This window comes from Podarcis muralis, chromosome 7 (genome assembly GCF_964188315.1).
Source record: "Podarcis muralis chromosome 7, rPodMur119.hap1.1, whole genome shotgun sequence".
Taxonomy (NCBI): Eukaryota; Metazoa; Chordata; class Lepidosauria; order Squamata; family Lacertidae; genus Podarcis; species Podarcis muralis.
In genome coordinates, this window is record NC_135661.1 from 14,552,400 (window position 1) to 14,574,936 (window position 22,537).

The 22,537-nt window shown below is 47.4% G+C and overlaps 1 protein-coding gene across 7 annotated transcripts in view; it reads right to left on the reverse strand.

Annotated features, from left to right (window-relative positions):
• Positions 1 to 521: 521 nt before the first annotated feature.
• The window catches only part of KCNIP3 (potassium voltage-gated channel interacting protein 3), a 129,760-nt gene continuing 107,744 nt past the window's right edge, over positions 522 to 22,537 (reverse strand). For 2 of the 7 annotated variants that reach the window (XM_077931255.1, XM_077931256.1), the window contains exons 3-9: positions 15,960 to 16,084; positions 11,637 to 11,706; positions 8,860 to 8,996; positions 6,573 to 6,680; positions 5,657 to 5,761; positions 4,012 to 4,074; positions 2,788 to 2,996 (exon numbers count right to left, since the gene is read on the reverse strand). In XM_077931255.1, the coding sequence (XP_077787381.1) occupies positions 2,949 to 2,996; positions 4,012 to 4,074; positions 5,657 to 5,761; positions 6,573 to 6,680; positions 8,860 to 8,996; positions 11,637 to 11,706; positions 15,960 to 16,084 (656 nt within the window). In that variant the 3' untranslated portion in view covers positions 2,788 to 2,948. Of the gene's footprint in view, positions 2,997 to 4,011; positions 4,075 to 5,656; positions 5,762 to 6,572; positions 6,681 to 8,859; positions 8,997 to 11,636; positions 11,707 to 15,959; positions 16,085 to 22,537 lie in introns of all 7 variants that reach the window. The other 5 variants (XM_077931253.1, XM_077931252.1, XM_028741070.2 and 2 more) reach the window with 5 other exon arrangements.

Below are 22,537 nucleotides of genomic sequence, written 5' to 3' on the forward strand. Positions count from 1 at the left end.
GCCAAAAAGTGCAACTCTGCTATCTCAGCCATAATGTCCTTGCGGCATTTTCTTTGCCCAAGTTGGGAATCAGACCATTGGCCCATCCAGCTCAGTACTGTCTACACTGACTGGCAGCAGCTCTCCAGGGTTTCAGAGGGAACATTCCCAGGAAATGCCAGGGACTGAACCTGCGGTCTTCTGCATACAAGGCAGATGATCTACTATTGAGCTATGGTCCTTCTCAACTATCACTCCAAGAGCACCTGGACATTTCTTCCACAACTGCTTACACACACACATACTTCCATCACTCAGAAGCTGTTTAATCCTTACCCATTCAGTGGCTTCTTTGTGGTCCTCCAGATGTTGCACTCCAACTCCCATCATCTCCAGCCAGGATGGCCAATGATCAGGGATGGCAGGAGGTGCAGTTCAAGAACATCTGGATGGCATCACATTGGGTGACACTGGTTTACTGGAACAAAATGTAAGGGCATCTCAGCAACCCTAGAGAAATACGATGGGCTGAAACTCCTTGGTCTTTTTTGATGCTTATTTTATTAAAATATACAGTGACTGAATATCAAGTAGTTACAGAGAACAAGAACCAGCGACTGTCTCCCCATATTGTGCTGTGAAAGGAGGTTTAGGAGATGCTGGAATGAAAGGCTAGTGGGACATGCGGCCATTCCTTATACTGTACATATGTCAGGAAGCATTGAGTACCACCTCACAACATCCTGAGAGGGATCTGGGGTGTGGGTGGGAGAGGACAAGGGAACCACACTTTGTAGCCTGGTTGGCAATGGGAGACCCTGTCTTGCCCAAGACAATCAGAGCAGAGAGATTGTGTTTTGGCTCTCCTTCATTGGAGGTTTTGAAGCAGAGCCTGGATGGCCATCTGCCATGGATGCTTTAGCTGAGATTCCTGCATTGCAGGGGGTTGGACTAGATGACCCTCAAGGTCCCTTCCATCTCTACGATTCTATGTGTGACAGGGGGAGCAATACTGTAGCCATCTGCGTCTGGAGAGAACAAGGAGAGAAATATGAAATGGACATTGCAATGTGTAGGGCCAAGTCCTTTTTGAAGTGCTGAGTCTGGTCACATTTTGGGTTTATGGCACGGATGGTGGGTTTTTAGGGACGCTCACGAAATCTCCCCCTCTGGGTTTTGACATCCCAGATTTCCTGATCTGGTTTCTGGAATAAGCAATCAGTCATTCTGAATTTTTGATTCCTGAGCTTTGTACAGACTCCTGCAAAGCCAGAGTTTGCTGCCAAGTTCCAGTTCAGGTATTTTCCTTTCCTATACAAATTACTAATGGACATCAGTGTTTTGATTAAATTGCACCACAAAATGGAATTGTAATGTGATCACATCAGGACTCACTTTCCTTTTGTTTTGCACTGTGATCTGATCAGTGCAAATATGTGCTGGTGTAAATCAGTAACTTGTAAGAGAAGGGTACAAAGTGAAAAGTAATGGTAGAATCCCTAAATTAAACCAAGAGGCAGGCAGAGATGTGGAACAAGAATGGAAATGGGGGGGGGGGGGGTAAACTCATCTCTGCTTTTCAAATTTCTGCAATCCCTGGACTTCCTCATTAAGGGAGCGGAAGGTCAGGAAAGGGCAGTCAGGATTCTCTGAATGGCAGCTTGCTCAACATTCTGGGACACCTTCCAGGATGCATTTTACATGACCTGTAAAATGTATCCCAACCACCTGCAAAAATTGTGTCTATGCCCTAGAATGCATCCAAGAGCCCTCTGCAAATGCCCAGGAGCTATGGAGCAGACCAATGTGGAAAACATTTCTGGTGGGACCACTTGCACATGCTGTGTATACCCTCTGCCTTTAAAGCACATTTGAAGGACATTCCCTCAAAGAATTCTGGGCACTGTTGTCAAGAGTTGCTGCGAATTGTAACTCTGGGAACAGCAAACTACAGCGCCCAGAATTCTTTGAGGGAAAGAATATGCTTCGAATTTGCTTTAAAGGTTGTGTGTGTATATTCAGCAGAAGAGGCATGTGGGCCGTAACAAGGCCAAGGACTTTAAAGTCTATACCATCCTCCTGCTTTCCATGAGAATATGTCAACTGAGCACTGGCTAACGGAGATCAGGATCTCAGGACTTGCCTGCAGTGGTGCAACTCTGCAGAGCTAGCGCACATCCAGAGAGCTCTGCTGCTGCTGCTCTTGCACACCTCCCAACAGCCACTGCAGGCCACAGGAGTCAGGGTTTCCAAAGCGACTTGTGCATCCTTCTCCTGTTCCTCTCACTTCAGCTGAAGGGAGAGTGGGGGGAGGATGTGAAATGCAGAATATGGAGCAGGAGGGCCCAGCTGGGGGGTGGGGGGGCAGAGATGACCCCCCCCCATGAGGGATGGCGGGTGTGTGCAAAACGGTAGTTCCCTATTCAAGGCTGGCTGAAATGAGCAGCAGCTGTGCAAGAGCACAACTCTGAAGGGGAAAACGGCCCTATTCAAGTACTGAAGGATTTGGTGTTTGAGAAATGGAGCTTAATAAATTTGGGGGAGGAGAAGTGCTGCCATTCACTCTCAGAAAAGCAGAATCCTTCTCTAATATGCTGCTAGAAAAATATCTTTCCCTGGGCCGATGAGGCATCTCTTCTCTCGGAGCAATTCCCTGCTGTACCAGAGATTCCTGTAAGAGCCCAGTCACACACACACACCCGCCCCCACCCCCCCGCAATCCCTCGGCTCCTAGACATTCAGTTGTGAGCATCCAGCAAATCTTGCAAGCAAACAGCATCTTTTCCCCTTTTTGTCTTTTATTCCCCCCCCCCCCGCCCTGAAATATAAAAAGAGTTTTTTGGTTGTTTTCTTTGTTTCCTCGGAAAGACGTGTGTGCTTCACAAGAAAGATGGACAGGTCTGTCCAAGTGCAGGCCAAGGAGGCAGGTGGGGCGGGAGAGACGTGGCGGGATCCCTGGCGGTGGCGCCCTAGATGACATTCTCAAACAGCTGCATGGAGGTCATGATGTTCTCATCCTGATGCAGGGAGACAGAGAGAGAGGAGGTCTGAGTGACTGACTAGGAGCCTAAGAAGAGCACCTGCTGGGTCAGGCCAGCAGCTCATCAAGTTGAGCTTCCTGCTCTCACAGGCACTGACCAGATGTCCCCATGGGGAGCCGGCCAGCTGGGAACAAGCACGATAGCAGCGCTCTGCTCAGAAATGAGGCTGGGATGAAAAATGTTAATGAAGTTCGTCATCTTTAGGCTTAGAGGAATTCCCAAACTTCATGCAGTCAGAAAACATTAAACCCTCATTAAAGATTCTGGTAAGGAAGCCCAAAGCACTCATCTACACAGAGGAGGGTGCCCAGTGCCACCCTGCAAGATTCATTGCTGTGGCCTTAGCATCTTCAATCAGCCTCTGATGGGGATGGGTACTTCTGCTTGTCTCTGCAACAGGTCTGACTAGATGGCTCAATAATTTTCAATGCAAAGAAGCAGCAGAAATAAGAGGAGGCTGCTTGCTACATCTCTGCTTAAGTCACTGATCTGGGCTTATATCCACAAATCCAGATCAGTGACTCATGCAGTGGGCAAGCCTTATCTTAATTCTGCAATAAATGTGCCAGCTCTCTGACATTCTGGAAACACTGTGATAATGGAAGATCATGGAGTTATAGTGGAATCCAGCGATTATTTCCTCAACAAGCATGATGGCTGAATTTCCTCTGGTGGGCATGCATGAGCCATGGGCAGTGCCTATTGGATGGTGTCCATGCCAACTATACAGACCAGCACAACTGCTACATTTCCACTGTCATTTTGAATTGCCAACACCTCCAAATTAAAAAAAAATATTTTTTTAAAAAAGTGTTCCCAATGATTTCAGATTTTCATACTCAGCTTGAAAGTGGGTATTTATTGGACCCCTTAAACAGAAAAGCTTTAAACCTTTTAAATAAAAAAAGCACACCGCCCCCACTCCTTTAAAAAAGAGACCAGGCTGTTGGTCTCTTGCTGCAGGATTCTGTGGGGCTGTTCTTGAGCTCACCTTCTGACAAGTCTCTAGGAACTCCTCCATAGTGACCACGCCATCCTGATTTTTGTCCATTTTCTGAAATGCAAAACGCGTTGTGTGAGTAACAGGTGCCTGACCCAGATATGCAGAGTCCAGACCCTATAAATGCATTGCCCCACCCTTCTCATCCCCCAGGGTCTGCAAGCCTGCCTGAGATGCCTGCAGTGCCCCACTGGACAGTCTATTGAGAGGTTCCCTTTCCCCATTCCTGCAGCTTCTGCCTCTGCTTCCACTGGCAGTCTGAATCAGCATCTGCTGTTAAGTCCCAATGTGCTCTGATGGACAGCACCCAAACTTCCATAACATAACAGCATCAGTAAACGGCAACCCCCACCCCCAGCTGAGGCCAGTTTTGTTTCACCAGAATGCTTGCTTCATAAACACGAAGCAGAGACTTACGAAGTCCTTAAGTAAGAACCTGGGGCCTCCACCAGTTATTTATTTATTTATTTATCTGCAGATTTATAAACCACAAAAAGTTACTACCAAAGTAATGTACAGCAAAACAAGATAAAATGCAAAAGATTACAAACTCAGTAAAACAAAAGCAATAAAACCATTTCGAAAACTGTTATGTTTATTATTCCATAAAATGACAGGGGAAAGCCTTCTTAAACAAAAACCATCTTCGGCCAATGTCAGGAGGCTTGGTGCTTGGCTAATTTCAGCTGGGCACTGATTCCAGAAGGCTGGAGCTGCAACACTAAAAACCTGGGGGTTGTGCAAGGAAACCTGCTTGCGCGATGAACTCTTTCTTCCCTCCACTCACCTGTCCCCCAGTCTGTCCCAGAGGGTTGTGGGAACCCCCAAACAGATTGGGGGGCATGTAGGGGAGGGAAAGGAGGGCAAGCTTCATTGCACAAAAGGAAGTCCTTGTGTGGATGAGATGACACGGCTGGATGAACCCAGTGCCCTTTTTCTAGAAAAATAGGTGTCTGTGCTCACCATGAAGTTGTTACAAGTGTCACACTTTTAAACTAAAAAAAGAGGTGTTGGTACTGCATACCCTTAAGTACCCCCTGGGGGGGGGGAAGCACTGGGTGCAACCCTCAGGGCGGTATCCAATTAAGGCCGCCTGTCACTGCTAGGATTTCTGCTTGTGCAACTGAACTTTCCTTCTTCTCCTCTCTTTAAATCTGCCCTAGGAGTTCCCCAACCCTCCAGAGCACATCTAAAGGTGTGTGGCAGGGATGCTTCCTTGAGCACGCAGAAACCCTTGTGCTGACAGGACACGTTAGTCAGATACTGCCCTCAGTCTCTGGGATGCACAGTAAGTGCAGCTCTGGGGCATGCAATACCCTAGCTGAGGACTGCAGTCGTCAGGCAGGAATATCTGGGGTGAGACAGTCCAGTGCCCCTCAGTCTTGGCCAACATGGGCCATGGCCAAGGATGATGGGAGTCGTGGTCCAGATACACCTGGAAGGAAAACACACAGCAGGTGCTTGCAGAGAATTGCACCATCCTGCCATGGACTTTTGTGTCTACACAACAGCTTCAGGCACCTGTAACTTCTGTTGCCCCCTGATTTCACCTTGCCTGCTCCTTTTCAGCGCCTCCCAGCTGCTTTCTTGGCTAATCAAGGAATTACCTGCTGCCCCACACCCCCAGTCCCCTTACCTGGAAGAACTTCTCCACGTGTTCAATGGGAGCATCTTCCCGCAAGATTGGGTAGGTGTAGCGGCCCATCATGTCATAGATGGACTTCATTATTGCCAACATCTCCTGGCAGAGAAGGACAGCAAAGCTTTCAGAGCAGTCAAGAGGCTGGGTGAAGCCACCTTTCTCCCCACTCCTTTTCTGTCTTTAGTGGACTCTTTAGTTTGACTCTGCTCAAAGGCAAGAAGCTTAAGAGTCATGGAGAGGATTTTTGCACTTCTTAATCAGCCCTGACTTCCAGCCAGGGAAGAGGTTGTAGCTCAGTGGCTAGAGCATCTAACTTGCATGCAAAAGGCCCCAGATTTAATCCCCAGCATCTCCAAGTAGCGCTGGGAAAGACTCCTCCCTCGAGACCCCCTGCCAGGCAGTGCACACTTTGCTGAGCTAGACGGACTCAGTGGTCTGACTTGAGATAAGGCAGCTTCTTATTTAAACCACCCCTTTCTTCAAACCGCAAGGAGTGTGGCGCAGTAGGAGAGTATGTGTTTTGCATGCAGAAGGTCCCAGTATCCATCTGAATACCTTGACCTGATGAAGTACAGAGCTGTGCAAACAAATCAGGATGAATGCTCAATAAATAGGTGTCATCTGAATGAGCCCAGAGCTAAACCCTGAAGACAGGGACGCTAAAAACTTCATACTACCAAGAAGGACAGTTTTAACAAATCATCCCCAAAGGCAAAGATGGGACAACACAGGATGCTTTACCAGGGACAGACAAGGTTTATGTTGTAAGTAAGGACAGTAGAGACATATTAAAAGGTAGCCTCAAGGATGCCAGAGCACGAGCACAAGCGCTCTCTCTCTCTCTCTCTCTCTCTCTCTCTCTCTCTCACACACACACACACACACACACACACACACACACACAACTCACCTCCTTGGTGATATAGCCATCCTTGTTGATGTCATAAAGGTTGAATGCCCACTTGAGCTTCTCATGCACCGTCCCACGCAACAAGATGGAGAGGCCAATGACAAAATCCTGCAAGAGAGGAAGGGGCAGAGCAATTGGGCATCGCATGGTGCAGCTCCCATGAAAAGAGCACACCTTCCCTCCACTCTCAGGCAGCCACTTCCAGCCAAATGGGACGTAATAGTAAGAACACAGGAGCATAGGGAGCTGCCTTGTGCTGATTCAGGCCTTTGGTCCAGCTGGCTGCCCAGTGTTTTCTAGGGACGGCTCCAAAAGGTTTTTCATATGCCCTGCCACTTTCCCCAGGAAAACCTGCTGTTTATCACTGAATCAGAAGAAGCGTCAATCCACAGGAAACCCAAATGACATTCAGTGGTAAACAGCAGGTTTCCCAGGGAAAGCAGGGGGGCAAATGTAAAACCTCTCGGACCCATGTCTAGAAAGCACAGAACAAACAGAAGTGTGGACAAGCCCTTCTAGTGGCTCCCCAGGGATCCAGACAGGGAGTTTCAGTCCTACCTGGAGATGCTGGGGACTGAACCTGGGACCTTCTGCATGCAGGACAGATGCTCTACAGCTGAGCTACAGCCTTTCCATGCAGTGCCTTTGTAATGTGTGTACTGTGTATAATCTGCAAAGTCTCAGGACCTCCCCAACGACGCTAGAACTCTCCCTGCTTCTCTGAAATTTGCTACATCTGTGAATTTCCTTAAGGCCAATTAAGGCTTTTCTATTGCAGATTCAAGAGCGGTTTTTATGCTGACACCTTCCAATTCTGTGTTGCATCCAATGTTATTCATACCTGAAGTAGACCTATTGGAAGCAATGTACACAACTAATAGTTGTTAACTATATGTTGCTGCTGTTGGCATCTGTCTGTCTCAAGAGACAGTGGAGTGTGCCTCCATCAAACTGCTGTATTAGCACCACCAAAGTGACCTCCCTGGGGTTCAAGCCTGGGCAGCGTGCAGGGAGGTCCTGGTCCCAGATGACAAGACCTCCCCTCACCCCCGGCCTCGCTGATGTGGTCCAAAGGAAAGCAGAGCTAGATGTTTGGCACTAGCTTGGCTGCAGGAGTTGCCGGAAGGTGCCACCCAACTGTCGTAGGGACCCTACTCCGGATTTGTGCAGGATTTACTCCTTAGCCTTTTCTTCTCTTGAAGACACCGCAAGGCACTGAAGGTTTAGGACCAGAGTTTTCCTTCTCCTAAAGGGCTACCTTAAGGGATCTTGCTCAAGCTCCTCTGCTGCAAAATTGGGAGCTGGCACTGGCAAAGGAAGCCTGCAGGGGATATACTGACCCCAGAGCAGGGGAGACCAACAGAATGCCCCCATGTGCCTGCATGCACTATGGCACCTGTGAAGGGTTTCATCCATTCTGAACAGAGGAGAGGCGCAACTAGCTTCTCTTTGTCAGCAGGTGCAGCAGTAGATGATGTGGGTGCCATTCTCCCATTGATGGGGTAGCTGGTGTGTCGATGGGGGGGGCATCCCCTCCCCATTTTGTGGTCCTGACTCTTTTTCTGATCTTGCCATTATACCGAGCCCCTGTAGCTGCCATTTTCTGCCTTGCACCCACAGCACTTTGTCAAAATTCCAAATGTGCCCACTGCTCCAAAAGGTTGCCACCTGCTGCTGAACCTGTGCCTCTTTGCTCTGCACCTCCCCCTTCACACACCCCTTCAGTCCTGGTGCAATATGGTGCATCAGCTGAAGGCATACCATCCAATATTCTCATTCCCCAAATCAGGACATCAGAAGGGATACGCTTCCTGGTCCAGCTCTCTGATCCGGCTCTCAACAGGGTTCTTTTGGTCTGGTGCAAGGACTCACACCAAAGCGCAGGACTGAAAAAGGGACATTCTGGGATGCAAACAGAAGCTGGGATTGGCTTCTGGGATTCTGGATGTCCTGCTTAAAATGGAACACTTGTGGGGTATGTTTAAGGCTGGGAAATGGCACCCAAGAAATGGTACCCATTTGGGTTCTTTCCATAGAGCAACAGCCTGCAGATTAAGAGTATACCTGTTCACCCTTACTTTCGCCTCTGGGGAACAGGTTTGGCAGGGTTTTGTATCCAACCCAAAACCTCTTTGAGCAAGGTGATGTTCAGCAAAAGAATTGTTGGTGTGTAGATCGCGAGAAGAGAGGCCTTCCCCACCTGCTTCCGACCGATTTTACCTCCCAAATGGTTCACCAAGGACTGCCTGGAGCCACAACCCAAGGAACAGAGAGAAGAGCACTTTACCTCGAAGCGGATGGCTCCATTCCGGTCCACATCAAAGGCATTGAACAGGAAATGCGCGTACATGGTGGCATCTGCAGAGGGAACAGCAGAAGCAGGTGGGCTACAGGGGCTTGTGGGGTCTTGCTTATTCACTCTGCCTACGAAGCAGGAACACGGGAAGGTGCTGGATACTGCCAGGCGGGTTGGTTCATTTAGCTCAGCATGGTGGGAGCCCTCCAGACTTGCTCGACTCCAATTCCCATCATCCTTGATGATGGTTAAGGATGATGGGAGTTGTAGTCAAGCAGCTCGCTGGCTGGGCTTGATGGGAGCCAGAGTCCAGCGACATCCAGGGGGCCACAGATCTTCCTCAATCCTGGTCAGTGCTGACTGGGGGGGGGGGGCTCTTCAGGGGCTTCTGGCAGGGAGTCTTTCCCAGCCAGCCTGGGGATAGAACCCAACCCCTTCTGCATGCAAACATGTTTTCTAGCCCTTCCCTGGCTCACACATCTTAGCAGCAGGAAAGGACCCGCTTCACAGCAACACCTTTCTCTTGCACAAGATGGAATAGCACATGTGAAGGAACCACATTATTTGCCCGGCCACCACACAGGTTCCTGGAGCAATGTCCCCATGTTGCCGAGGCCATTTATCCATTCAAGTCCTGCATTTATTTTGAGGACTGAAGATGACATCCATGGCATTTTTTTTTTAAATCACATTTTTATCATCACAGCAATCCTGAGGTTAAGTTGGGACGAACTCAGAGGCTGTGAAAATGAACGAAGGATTAATATCGGATTGATTTATGGGAATCACCAGGAAAAGCAGTGCAAATGTGAGATGATGGCAATCCTCCAACCTCAGAGCATGGGAAGTCAAACAAAGATATATGATTTGGCTTAATATTTGGAATGTTTGATTCTTTTATAATTTGGAATGTTTTTAATGTTGCCTTTATTGGATTGTTAAATTGGGAAACTTAATAAATATTATTTAAAAATAATAATCCTGAGGTTAAGTTGTGCATGAGAGAGAAAGGATTTGAACCCAAGTTTCACTGGTCTTGGTCATGCTTTGTAAGGGTATAGGCATAATTACATCCACGTGGACCCTGAAATGGTAGTTCTGAGAGAAGGCTGGGGATAAAGGTAAAGGGACCCCTGACCATTAGGTCCAGTCGTGGACAACTCTGGGGTTGCAGTGCTCATCTCACTTTATTGGCCGAGGGAGCCGGCGTACAGCTTCCGGGTCATGTGGCCAGCATGACTAAGCTGCTCCTGGTGAACCAGAGCAGCGCACGGAAATGCCGTTTACCTTCCCGCCGGAGTGGTTCCTATTTATCTACTTGCACTTTGACTTGATTTCGAACTGCTGGGTGGGCAGGAGCAGGGACCGAGCAACAGGAGCTCACAAATAATTCTGTGCATCCTCATCAAATCACAGTTACTCAAACTTTATATACAAATCTGTGTCCTATTTTGGTGATACATTTCTGCTTTTTTTGGCAATGCTTAAGTGGCCACCTTAGTTAGGGAGCTACGTATGCTGGCAATTTCTAGCACACATATAAGGTAAAGGTAAAGGTACCCCTGCCCGTTCGGGCCAGTCTTGCCAGAATCTAGGGTTGTGCGCTCATCTCACTCTATAGGCCGGGAGCCAGCGCTGTCCGCAGACACTTCCGGGTCACGTGGCCAGCGTGACGAAGCTGCTCTGGCGAACCAGTGCAGCACACGGAACGCCGTTTACCTTCCCGCTGGTAAGCGGTCCCTATTTATCTACTTGCACCCGAAGGTGCTTTCGAACTGCTAGGTTGGTAGGCGCTGGGACAGAACGACGGGAGTGCACCCCGCCACGGGGATTCGAACCGCCGACCTTTCGATCGGCAAGTCCTAGGCGCTAAGGCTTTAACCCACAGCGCCACCCACGTCCCCCACCCCCTAATAAAACTACAGTTCCCAGAATTCTCAGAGGGAATTAAACTGGTTTGATGGTTATTCAAGTTCTGCTTAGGTACCTGGGTATTTTTACCATAGGAATCCACCCACATCCTTGCCATGTTCACCTGCCTTCACCAGCCAATATAGGCAGCAATACATATTTTGATGTATATGTAGCAGACTTTGCCAACCTGGTAGGCTGATGGGAGTTGTACTCCATAACACCTGGAGCGCACCAAGCTGGCAGAGGCACATCATTAGAAGTTGGCTAGGCATTCTTGCTTTTGCATGGACTGCCATTCTGGGGGAAAGCTTTGTGGCAGCATCACTCTCACAGGGGGCTCAGTGCCTTAACCCAAATAGCAGGGACGCGGGTGGCGCTGTGGGTAAAAGCCTCAGCGCCCAGGGCTTGCCGATCGAAAGGTTGGTGGTTCGAATCCCTGCAGCGGGGTGCACTCCCATTGCTCGGTCCCAGCGCCTGCCAACCTAGCAGTTCAAAAGCACCCCCGGGTGCAAGTAGATAAATAGGGACCGCTTACTGGCGGGAAGGTAAACGGCGTTTCCGTGTGCGGCTCTGGCTTGCCAGACGCAGCTTTGTCACGCTGGCCACGTGACCCGGAAGTGTCTCCGGACAGCGCTGGCCCCCGGCCTCTTAAGTGAGATGGGCGCACAACCCTAGAGTCTGTCAAGACTGGCCCGTACGGGCAGGGGTACCTTTACCTTTACCTTTTTAGGCATTCTTGCTTTTGCATGGACTGCCATTCTGGGGGAAAGCTTTGTGGCAGCATCACTCTCACAGGGGGCTCAGTGCCTTAACCCAAATAGCAGCTGAAAGGAAGACATCAGTCCCAGACTCACCTCCCTGCGGGAAGAACTGAGCATAGATCAGTTTGAAGGTCTCTTCATCCACCAAGCCGCTGGGGCACTCCTATCAATGCAAGTTAGAAGGAAGTTACCCTCTGGCCATCTCGGCAAATAGCAGCAAAGCCTCACTCAGGTCCCATGTGCACTTCCACCCCACGCCTCACTTTCTGTTATGGCCCAACATCTGACCCAAAACAAAAATCACAAGACCATCCTCAACCAAATTAGGTTGCCCCACAGAGTCGACTCCATCTCGTCTTAAGGAACCACATGCCAGGAGCAGGCAGAACCAGAGCTAGGTGTAGCTGGAGAGAGAAAAGGGTATTGGATGAACCAATATGGAATAAGGGTAATCCTGCTTCCGTTTCCCCCATGGGTACCTCACATTAGAGTTTTCAGTCCTATGCAGGTCTACTCAGAAGTAAGCCCGATTGGATTTGATAGGGTTATAATTGTAAATACTGTAACATGATGAATGAGATTTGTATCATCAATTGTTATAAAATTCAATAAATATTTAAAAAACAAAAACAAAAGAATTTGCAAGGGTTGCTCTTAAATAAGTATACAGAAGGTCCTTACAGAAGGACCAATCCAGCTACTGGTTTCTAACTTTAGTACACCACACACAGACACATCTATTGCGTATGTAGTATTGCAGAAGTATCCCACTTGGTTTTCAGAAAGCTGAGGGAGGGAACTTACTTTCCCCAAGCCATAGAAGCAGGTAAAAAGTTTTTTTTTTTAAAAAAAATGTAATAAAAAGCTGCCTCTTCCATAGAAAAGGCAAGACGGGGCTTTTTTTAAAGCCAGGAAAATTGAGGAGATTAACAGGAAGAAAGGAACCAGTCACTGACACAATGGAAGAATGTGGGACTTTGGGAAGCATCAGGGACCACATATGTCTTATGACGACTACACATAAAGCTTTGCTCCGATTTGTCCTCAAACTCAGTAATGCGTAATTTGCACACACAGAGTTAAAGACACCCACTGTGACTCACTCTTGTTTCTGCAAAGAGCTGTGAATGCACAACACAGAAGGCAGGAAGCTGCCTTACACTTTGTCAGACTGACTGCAGGGGCAGGTTTCACGCAGGACATCTTTCCCAGCCCTACCGTGGAGGCGGCAGGGACTGAGCCTGGGGCCTTCTGCATGCCAAGGACTGAGCTGCAGCCCTTCCTGGAGGAAGCTGCCTTGTTTACCGAGTCAGACGACTGGTCTAACTCAATATTCTCATCAGTGATGGGGTTTCAGACAGGGAGCCTCTCCCAATCCCACCTGGAGATGCTGCTGGGAATGAACCTGGGACCTTCTGTATGCCAAGCAGACGCTCTTCCACTGAGCTGTGGTCCTTCCCCCTAAACCAGCTCCAAAATGAGAGCTGCAGGCATCCTGACTTCCACTTGCCTTCTGGCCACCTTTCATTTTTGCTGGCCCAACTCCTGTGCCTTTAGCAACATCCTGATATGCAGGAAATAAAGCAAGCAAGTAAGCAGGTGTAGACACCTGCTAAATTTCTGCATGCCAGACTGTTGTTAAAGGCAGAGGAGACCCACCTCCCAGTGCTGTTTGGTCCTGGGTGCAGGATTAGCAGGTCTCATGGGAAACACAAGATCCTGGCGCGAAAGTGTCACCATCACATGGTTCCTGGGGAGTGGGGCTGCAAGCCTGCCCCTCCTGATGCAGACTTGAGCCCCACCTCCAGGCCCCCGGGAATTAGCATGGCCACCTAGGGCAGGCATGGGCATAGTCAGGATTTATATTGGGGGGCAGGCTTCATGTTATGGGGGGCAGAACCTCAGTTAGTTAAGGATTTTTATTGATTTACTTGATGGGGGGCAGCTGCCCCCTGCCCCCCTTTGCCACATCCATGACAACAGGGATAAGTAATGTGCTGCCCTCCTTTGCTCTGGACAATAGCCATTGGGCATGCTGGCTGGGGCTGGTGGGAGCTAAGAGTCCAACAACATCTGGAGGGTGCTACCCTGATCTATGGAGAAGAAGGATGTACAGGATTCCACGTGACCAGAACGACACCCTCATGTGGAAGTCTATGTGCTATCTGCTGCATGTGTATAGACTTTGGGTGAACCTATCCACAGGAATAAACACTATAAAGAAGTCAGAAATTTGAGGATTATAACAAAAGGGGGGGGGGGAACCCTATGGAAAAATCACAATAAAACAAAATTCCTGCTCTCTGGCGCCATCTGGTGTTACATGTTTATAACGCATTCAAATCGCTGCTTTTTTACTTATGTAGCTGAGTCCCCTGTTTCTTCCAGGCAACCTTGCTAATGCGTGGGCATCTGAAAGGTGGGGCCAGACAGACTTGAGCAGGGGCTGCCACCCTTTTCTCTCACGGGCACATTTGAAATCCTGATAAATTGTTGAGGGCCCACTGCACATACCACAACTAAACACACATTGCTACCTACTCTATTGTGAACAACAGAAGGCTCAAGCAAGGGGTGTGTCCCTGTGAGCGCCATAAAAAAAAAAAACACCTTGTGGGAACCACACTGGTGACTCCAGGTCTTCAGCAAGTCATGTACACTCACACCAGGAAGCTGAGTGGGGTTAAGAACGTAAGGCGAGTCTGCTGGATCAGGCCCAAAGTGGCCCATCTAGTCCAGCATCCTGTTTGCACAGTGGCCAACCAGATGCCGGTGGGAATCCTTTGAGCAGGACACGAGCGCATGAGCACTCTGCCCACAGGCGAGTTCCAGCGCCTGGTATTCAGAAGCATTGATGTGTCCTCTTGTGGAGGCAGGACACAGTCGTCATGGTCAGTAGCACATGATGATGATGATGATGCACACCACCCTATACCCACAGGTCTCAGGGTGGTTACAACTTAAAATCCCAATATAAAACACACACAACACATAATCAAAACAAAAACAACTCAACAACTCTCCCCCCCCCCCCCGTATTAAAAGGGCATTGGGTGTGAATGAGCGAAAGGCTTGGTTAAAGAGGAATGTTTTTGGCTGGGGCCTAAAGGTGTGCAATGAAGGCGCCAGGCGAACCTCCCTGGGGAGAGCATTCCACAGACAGGGGGCCACTGCAGAAAAGGCCTGTTCTCGTGTTGCCACCCTCTGGACCTCTCTTGGAGAAGCACCTCAGAAGATTATCTCCTTGAGGAATTGCATTCCTGGGCCATTTAATAGCCTTATCCTCCTTGTTTTTGTCTAATCTTCTTTGAAGCCATCTAAGTTGGTGGCCATCACCGTGGGAGCGAGTTCCATAGTTTAACCATGTGTTGCCCAAGCAACTAAGTTATAGGATCTGACTGCCGAGGTGAAGGGAAACTGGGGGCTTTGTTTTTTACTTGGGGTGCAAGAAGGCCTTGCAGTCAAACTCAAATGTCATGAATTCAGAGGAAGTGGAACGTCAAACCTTCTCCATTAAGCAATACTAAAAAAGTTGCAACATGAAAGTCTGTCTAGAAAATAAAGGCTGTTGATTCATCAGTCAATTCTGAGATGGATCCCAGTGAAAATGGAATAATATGCGCTGGCAGAGAAACAATTAACTTAGTATTTCGATGATGCCTGAGAGCCAAGTATTACAGGAAACAGTGATTAAAGATACATGGAACAGAAGACAGGGTGGTTTCTTGAAAGGCACTTCGTGACGAGGCTTCTTGGGCAGATCTGCTCAATAATCCAAGTCTCTGCCAAAGCTCCCTGTCTTTCCTCACAGAACTACAGCTCCACAGGGAGAGAAAATCACATCTTTAACTGGTTTAGGTCCATTGGGTAGATTGTTCTTCTTATGCCTGGATATTGGAGGGACAGGGGAACCCGTAGCCTTCCAGATATTGTTGAACTATAGCTCCTATCATCGCTGACCACCTGCCATGCTGGCTGGTGGTGGCTGATGGGAGATGTAGTCCTACAACCCCTGTAGTGTGCAGGTTAGCGACTCCTACTATAGGGAACTTGATTCTCCCATTCCTGCCAGAAAGAACACGCTTAAGAACTTTAAAACTAAGAACCAGTGCCTGAACTTCCTTTCCCCCCTTCTCCCTCCTAATCCCCTTTCCTTTCGTGCCACATCTTTTAAATTGTAAGCAGAGACTGTCTTGATTATGAAGCTTTAGGAGCTCCTTTTCATCCAAAGAGAGGGGTAAAAATACTTATCCAAACAAGATGGCACAAAAACACTGGGACTCTTCAGTGGCCCACCCTGATAGAAAAATCTGATCTCCTGAAAAGGTGCTCTGAGATTTCCCATGGCTTGGGGAAGTCTGGAGTTCAGGAAATGCCTGGGTGGGTGCAAGAAGCCAGTGGAAGCTTCCCACTCACGTTCTTGAAGCCTCTATAGAGGGACTGCAGCTCCTTCTTGGTGAACTTGGTCAGGGCCTGGAGCTGGTCCAGCCCTTCTGGCTGATGCCGGATAGTCGAGAGCTCGAGCTCGCTGTCGCTGCTGTCTGCAAAGAGAAGAGGGGCAAACTGAGCACCTGCCCCAAACAGCCCCTGCCCTGCTGACCTGTCAGTAAGAATGCCTGCTCAAATAGCATCAATCAAACCACTTCCTGATTGACAACGCTTTATCGAAGTAAAACATCCTATGGAGGAGAGAATGTCCATATGCGGGTCATCTTCACAGCATCAGAGATGGGCGTTCTTGCCTTCATGGGATACTTAAGGAACAAACTACACATTTGTCCACACTGGAAAAATGCAAGTAGCGCTAAAGAGTGGATTTTCCCTGGGAAAGGAATGGGCAAAGGGAAAACTGTTTGGACCATTCCTAGAAAGTGTGGGTCAAGTGGAAAAACCCCCAGACCAGTGCTTTCTGGGCACAAGACAAGCGGAAGTGTGGACAAGCCCTGAGTCACTGTAAGGTAGCTTGCTATGTTGATGATAGCTCTTTTGGACTACAGATCCCCAAGACTTCTTTGTCAAAATAGGGAGGTGGGTTTCCACAAAAGCTGACCCTGCAAAATGTGTCTTTGAAATCTTTTTTACAACGTGCTCTTCAATTTCCATTGAAGCTGAAGCACAAGATTTTGTTTTTTGGAGGAGAGTAAAGCATTCAGTTTTACCTCTTAACTTACAGCACCTCTGAAACATGCTTTCTCTAAGTCAAATCTCATGAAGTCTTGGGAAACAATAAAAAACTTTTTTATCCTGAATATTTTAGGAGAAATGTGTAGTCTTAATTATGGATGTGCACTTGGTTTTCATAATTTCAAACTTAAGTGGGTTGCTTTGGGGATACTTGGGTCTTTCCTGAAACAAAGCAGGAATTCTCTGAATAATCCCTAACAGAATTTGGTTCTTTATGAAGCTTCAGAGCCTATTTGGAGATCTGGAGGGACACAGACAGCCTGCTTGCGGAGATATATATACACACCCACCCAAGTTCTTCATATAAGAAAGACATCAGGATGGAGGGAGGGAAAGGAGGGAGTGTAGTTTTGGTATTGACAGCTTAAGCTTCCAAACAGTGCCCTCAGTTTTCACGTCCAATCACACTGTTTTGGGGAGAGATTTAGAAGGAACATCCCACCTTGCACCTATTTGAAATTTGACAGGCTTCATCCACTTAGCTAACGTTGTCTATGTCTGGAAATTTCACCCACTTCTGTCTAAAGGTTATACAGTGGTGCCTCGCAAGACGAAAAGAATCCGTTCCACGATTCTCTTCGTCTTGCGGTTTTTTTGTCTTGCGAAGCAAGCCCATTAGCGGCTTAGCGGCTTAGCGCTATTAGTGGCTTAGCGGATCAGCTGATAAGCGGCTTAGCGGATCAGCTGTTAAGCGGCTTAGCGGATCAGCTGATAAGCGGCTTAGCGATCAGCTGTTAAGCGGCTTAGCGGATCAGCTGATAAGCGGCTTAGCGATCAGCTGTTAAGCGGCTTAGCGGCTTAGCGGATCAGCTGTTAAGCGGCTTAGCGGATCAGCTGATAAGCGGCTTAGTGATCAGCTGTTAAGCGGCTTAGCGGATCAGCTGATAAGCGGCTTAGCGATCAGCTGTTAAGCGGCTTAGCGGCTTAGCGGATCAGCTGTTAAGCGGCTTAGCGGATCAGCTGATAAGCGGCTTAGCGGCTTGGGGGAAAGGGGGGGGGGGACCCTGCAGGAACTCGCAAGACATTTTCGTCTTGCGAAGCAAGCCCATAGGAAATTCGTTTTGCGAAGCACCTCCAAAACGGAAAACCCTTTCGTCTAGCGGCTTTTCCGTCTTGCGAGGCATTCGTCTTGTGGGGCACCACTGTACAGTGATTGGCTCAGCCAGTGATTAGCTATTAAGGGTTGATGTGAGATGTCTGTACACCATTCTGTCAGTATATGCACAGGCAAGCCTTTTGGATCAGAGCCCACATATCAAAAAAATGTCACCCCCTCCTGCAATAGAATACTGTGAGCACCACTGGTCTGGCCTTTGCATTCTGACCCTACAAACTTCTAAAGAGTCATTTCTGGCAAAAGTCATTTTACCCAAGCATGCAAATGACTACAAGAAGTTCATCAAGCATTAAAAAATAGTCATAATGGGAAAGGGGTATATTATGGGAGTTATGTGTCTCTGTTGTTTAATTTGAGCGTGTGTGTGTGTGTGTGTGTGCACATGCTTAACTATCCTTGTCTTACTAGGCACCAGGGAATTGGGGAATGTGAATTGGAGGGGATTGGCTCTGCGAACATGGCTGCTTCTGCTGCTGTCACGCAGCCTCAAAGAGTTTTCAAACTGAGTCATAATAAGTTTTTCCATTAAATCAAGGTCAAAACAGCTCATTTTCCTAAGTGTAACTAATGGAAAGCAAAAACAGTTTTACCTGCAGAATCTCTCTCACTCTCTTTTATTAGAAGATCAATTTTATTAGCAAACCCAGGCATGGGGGGCAGTTCAGGGAGGTGGAGGGGGCAGGGTTTACCTTCGAGAAAAAGAGATGCCAGGGATTCAAGTAAGTCAAGAAACTTGACCCTCTCACCTGGAAACTGTTCACTTTGTCATGAGATTAATGTACTCTGCACATGCTCAAGGACCATTCACACTTGGTCCACTACTCACTATGCGCTGCAATTGAAAACTGATGCCAGGAAGAGATTGAGGTACAAATTAAGTCCTGGTTCAGAGATAATTATTTTTAAAATCACAAAAGGAGGGAATAGAGGGCATTAAGGTCCTGGGTTTGTGTGTGATGAGATACAACCTTGTTTTCAGGGCAAGAGATAGCATGGAATAGTGCTTAGAATGTCAGACTGGGAGGACCAGGGAAACCCAGATTCAAATCCTCTTTCGCCCACGAAGGCTGTTGTAGTAATAAAATTGAGGTGAAGGAGAACCATGTAAACCAACCACAGCTCCTTGAGCAATGGCAGGATAAAAATGTAGGAATTGGCTGAAGTGGCTATGTGGGTGGTCATTAAAACTGGGAGGCAGACAGATCTGACCCCACGAGCACAATCCAGGAAGCACTTCTACTGCACAATGCCCTTGAAATGAATGCTAGTTAACTCTTAAGATGCACAGACATTTGAAACTATTGTAATTAGGTTTATAGCTGAAGATGTTTGGCAAATGTTAGATGAATCCAACCTCCACCCTCAAGAAAGCTGCTGGGGTTCCTTGAGGAAGGCCTAGAATCCTCTTGAGATAATAATTTTGCAAAATTTCAAGATTTCTCACGTGGTAGCGGTCTTTGTGGTGAAGGCTATGAAAACTAGGGTATGGTTCCTGGATGAAACGGTGAGGTCCCTCCCATTGCTCTCCTAACCTGTTGCTGTATCTTCTTTCCTGAAGGGTGGGTTTTTTTGGGGTAGTTTCCTTGCTGGGACAGCATGGCATGAATTTTAGCTTACTTTTATAATTTTATTGTTTATCTTTTAATAATGTTTTATGGTATTTTGTGTAAAGGCATGGACCTCACAAATTTAATAAACTTGTATTTGTTTAAAAATGTTAGATGAATGTGAACAGTAACCTCCCCACCCCGCGTTCCAATTTATACAAATGAAAACATATTTAAGAATTAAGAACAACAAAAATGGAATTTGAAAGGTTAATTGGGAATACTTTTTTTTTGGGGGGGGAGCCCTCACCAAATTATCTATCAAATATTAACTAACGAAAGTGGGAGAGTGAAGCACAGGCACATTGTACAGTTCCGGAGCACCGTTCACATCCAGAAGCGAACGCAACCCGTGTCTGCACGTGTGGCAATTCACCACTTCTGCGCATGCACGTGATGTCATTAGCAGAGATTTAAAATCACAAAACATGCAGCAAACTAAAGCGTGGAAATATAGGCTGCTAGACTTTTAAAATATGTGCCCCTCCAAGTGAGTTCTAAAATGTCCCCTGAAAAGGTTTCTTTCTAAAGTTTCCCTCTTCTCCAAGCATGGGGGGGGGGGGGGAACCATACGTTTGGTAAGTAAAGAAATGGTTTACTTACAAACTCCCCGAAGTTCAGATTCATATGCTTCCGAAAACGTGCAAAGGCAAGTTAGCTTAGTTATAAAGGGGTAAAGGTTTCTAGATTGGTACAGGAACTCAAGAGTGGCTGGTGAGAGCCATGCAGGCGAGCTGGAGCAACCAGCTCAAACCTCTTCACATGCTGAGCTTCTCAGGTAGATTGGCCTTGATTACCTAGTTCTCCCTAGGTGAGGGAAAGAGGATATAGCTAAGCCCAGCAGGGCAGCTTATTCTATGGTATTAACCCTATTATGCATTAATTAGGCTTTAATTAGCATCTTAGTTATATGAGGCTGGTTATCCCACAAAAAGATCATCAGATGGACATACCAAATGAGGTTTGGGAATCTTTATTTAGTGTTGGTTTAGCTTTTACAGTAGGCATTTATTATAAAGAAAATGTTTGGAAATGGCCTGAGTGTTTGGAAATGGCCGGATATTTGTTGGATGTCAAACTCTGCCAAGAGCGTAAGGTCAAACAGATTCCTCACTGGCCTTGCAGACAACTTCATTGTCCAGAAAGTGGGAGAAGCAACAAGAGGAACAGCCATTTTAGATCTGGTCCTAACCAATGTTGATGACCTGGTTAGTGGGGTAGAAGTGGAAGGATCATTAGGCGCGAGTGATCATGCTCTTCTGAAGTTTACTATACAGCAGAAAGGAGCAGCCAAGCATACTAAGACTCAATTTCTCGACTTTAAGAAAGCCGACTTCATAAAACTTAGGGAAGTGCTGGGTGAGATCCCATGGACAGTAATATTAAAAGGAAAGGGAGTTCATGATGGCTGGGAGTTTGTTAAGAGGGAGATAGTAAAAGCACAACTTCAGGCAATACCAATGAGACGGAAACATGGAAGGTGCCTAAAGAAGCCAGGGTGGCTATCTAAAGAACTTTTAACTGAGTTAAGATTAAAAAAGGATGTGTACAAAAAATGGAAAAGGGGGAAACCACCAAAGAGGAATTCAAACAAATAGCCAGCACATGTAGACACAAAGTCAGAAAAGCTAAAGCACAGAATGAACTCAGGCTTGCTAGAGAGGTTAAAAGCAACAAAAAAGGCTTTTATGGGTATGTCCGTAGCAAAAGGAAGAACAAAGAAACAGTGGGGTCACTCAGAGGAGAAGATGGTGAAATGCAAACAGGGGACACAGAAAGGGCTGAACTCCTCAATGCCTTCTTTGCCTCAGTCTTCTCCGATAAAGAAAACAATGCCCGACCTGAAGAATTTGGAGCAAATGATTCAGCAGAGGAAACACAGCCCTGAATAACTAAGGAGATAGTACAAGAATACTTGGCTAGTTTAGATGTATTCAAGTCTCCAGGGCCAGATGAACTGCATCCAAGAGTATTAAAAGAACTGGCAGATGTGATCTCAGAACCACTGGCAGTCATCTTTGAGAATTCCTGGAGAACAGGCAAAGTCCCGGCAGACTGGAGGAGGGCAAATGTTGTCTCTATTTTCAAAAAGGGGGAAAGAGAGGACCCAAATAATTATCGCCCAGTCAGTCTGACATCAATACCAGGGAAGATTCTGAAGCAGATCATTAAGCAAACAGTCTGTGAGCACCTAGAAAGGAATGCTGTGATCACCACTAGTCAGCATGGATTTCTGAAAAATAAGTCATGTCAGACTAACCTGATCTCGTTTTTTGACAGAATTACAAGCCTGGTAGATGAAGGGAACGCAGTGGATGTAGCCTACCTTGATTTCAGCAAGGCATTTGACAAGGTGCCCCGTGATATTCTTGTAAAGAAGCTGGTAAAATGCGGTCTTGACTATGCTACCACTCAGTGGATTTGTAACTGGCTGACTGACCGAACCCAAAGGGTGCTCATCAATGGTTCCTCTTCATCCTGGAGAAGAGTGACTAGTGGGGTGCCACAGGGTTCTGTCTTGGGCCCGGTCTTATTCAACATTTTTATCAACGACTTGGATGATGGACTCAAGGGCATCCTGATCAAATTTGCAGATGACACCAAACTGGGAGGGGTGGCTAACACCCCAGAGAACAAGATCACACTTCAAAACGACCTTGACAGATTAGAGCACTGGGCCAAAACAAACAAGATGAACTTTAACAGGGAGAAATGTAAAGTATTGCACTTGGGCAAAAAAAATGAGAGGCACAAATACAAGATGGGGGACACCTGGCTTGAGAGCAGTACATGTGAAAAGGATCTAGGAGTCTTGGTTGACCACAAACTTGACATGAGCCAACAGTGTGACGCGGCAGCTAAAAAAGCCAATGCAATTTTGGGCTGCATCAATAGGAGTATAGCATCTAGATCAAGGGAAGTAATAGTGCCATTGTATTCTGCTCTGGTCAGACCTCACCTGGAGTACTGTGTCCAGTTCTGGGCACCACAGTTCAAGAAGGACACTGACAAACTGGAACGTGTCCAGAGGAGGGCAACCAAAATGGTCAAAGGCCTGGAAACGATGCCTTATGAGGAACGGCTAA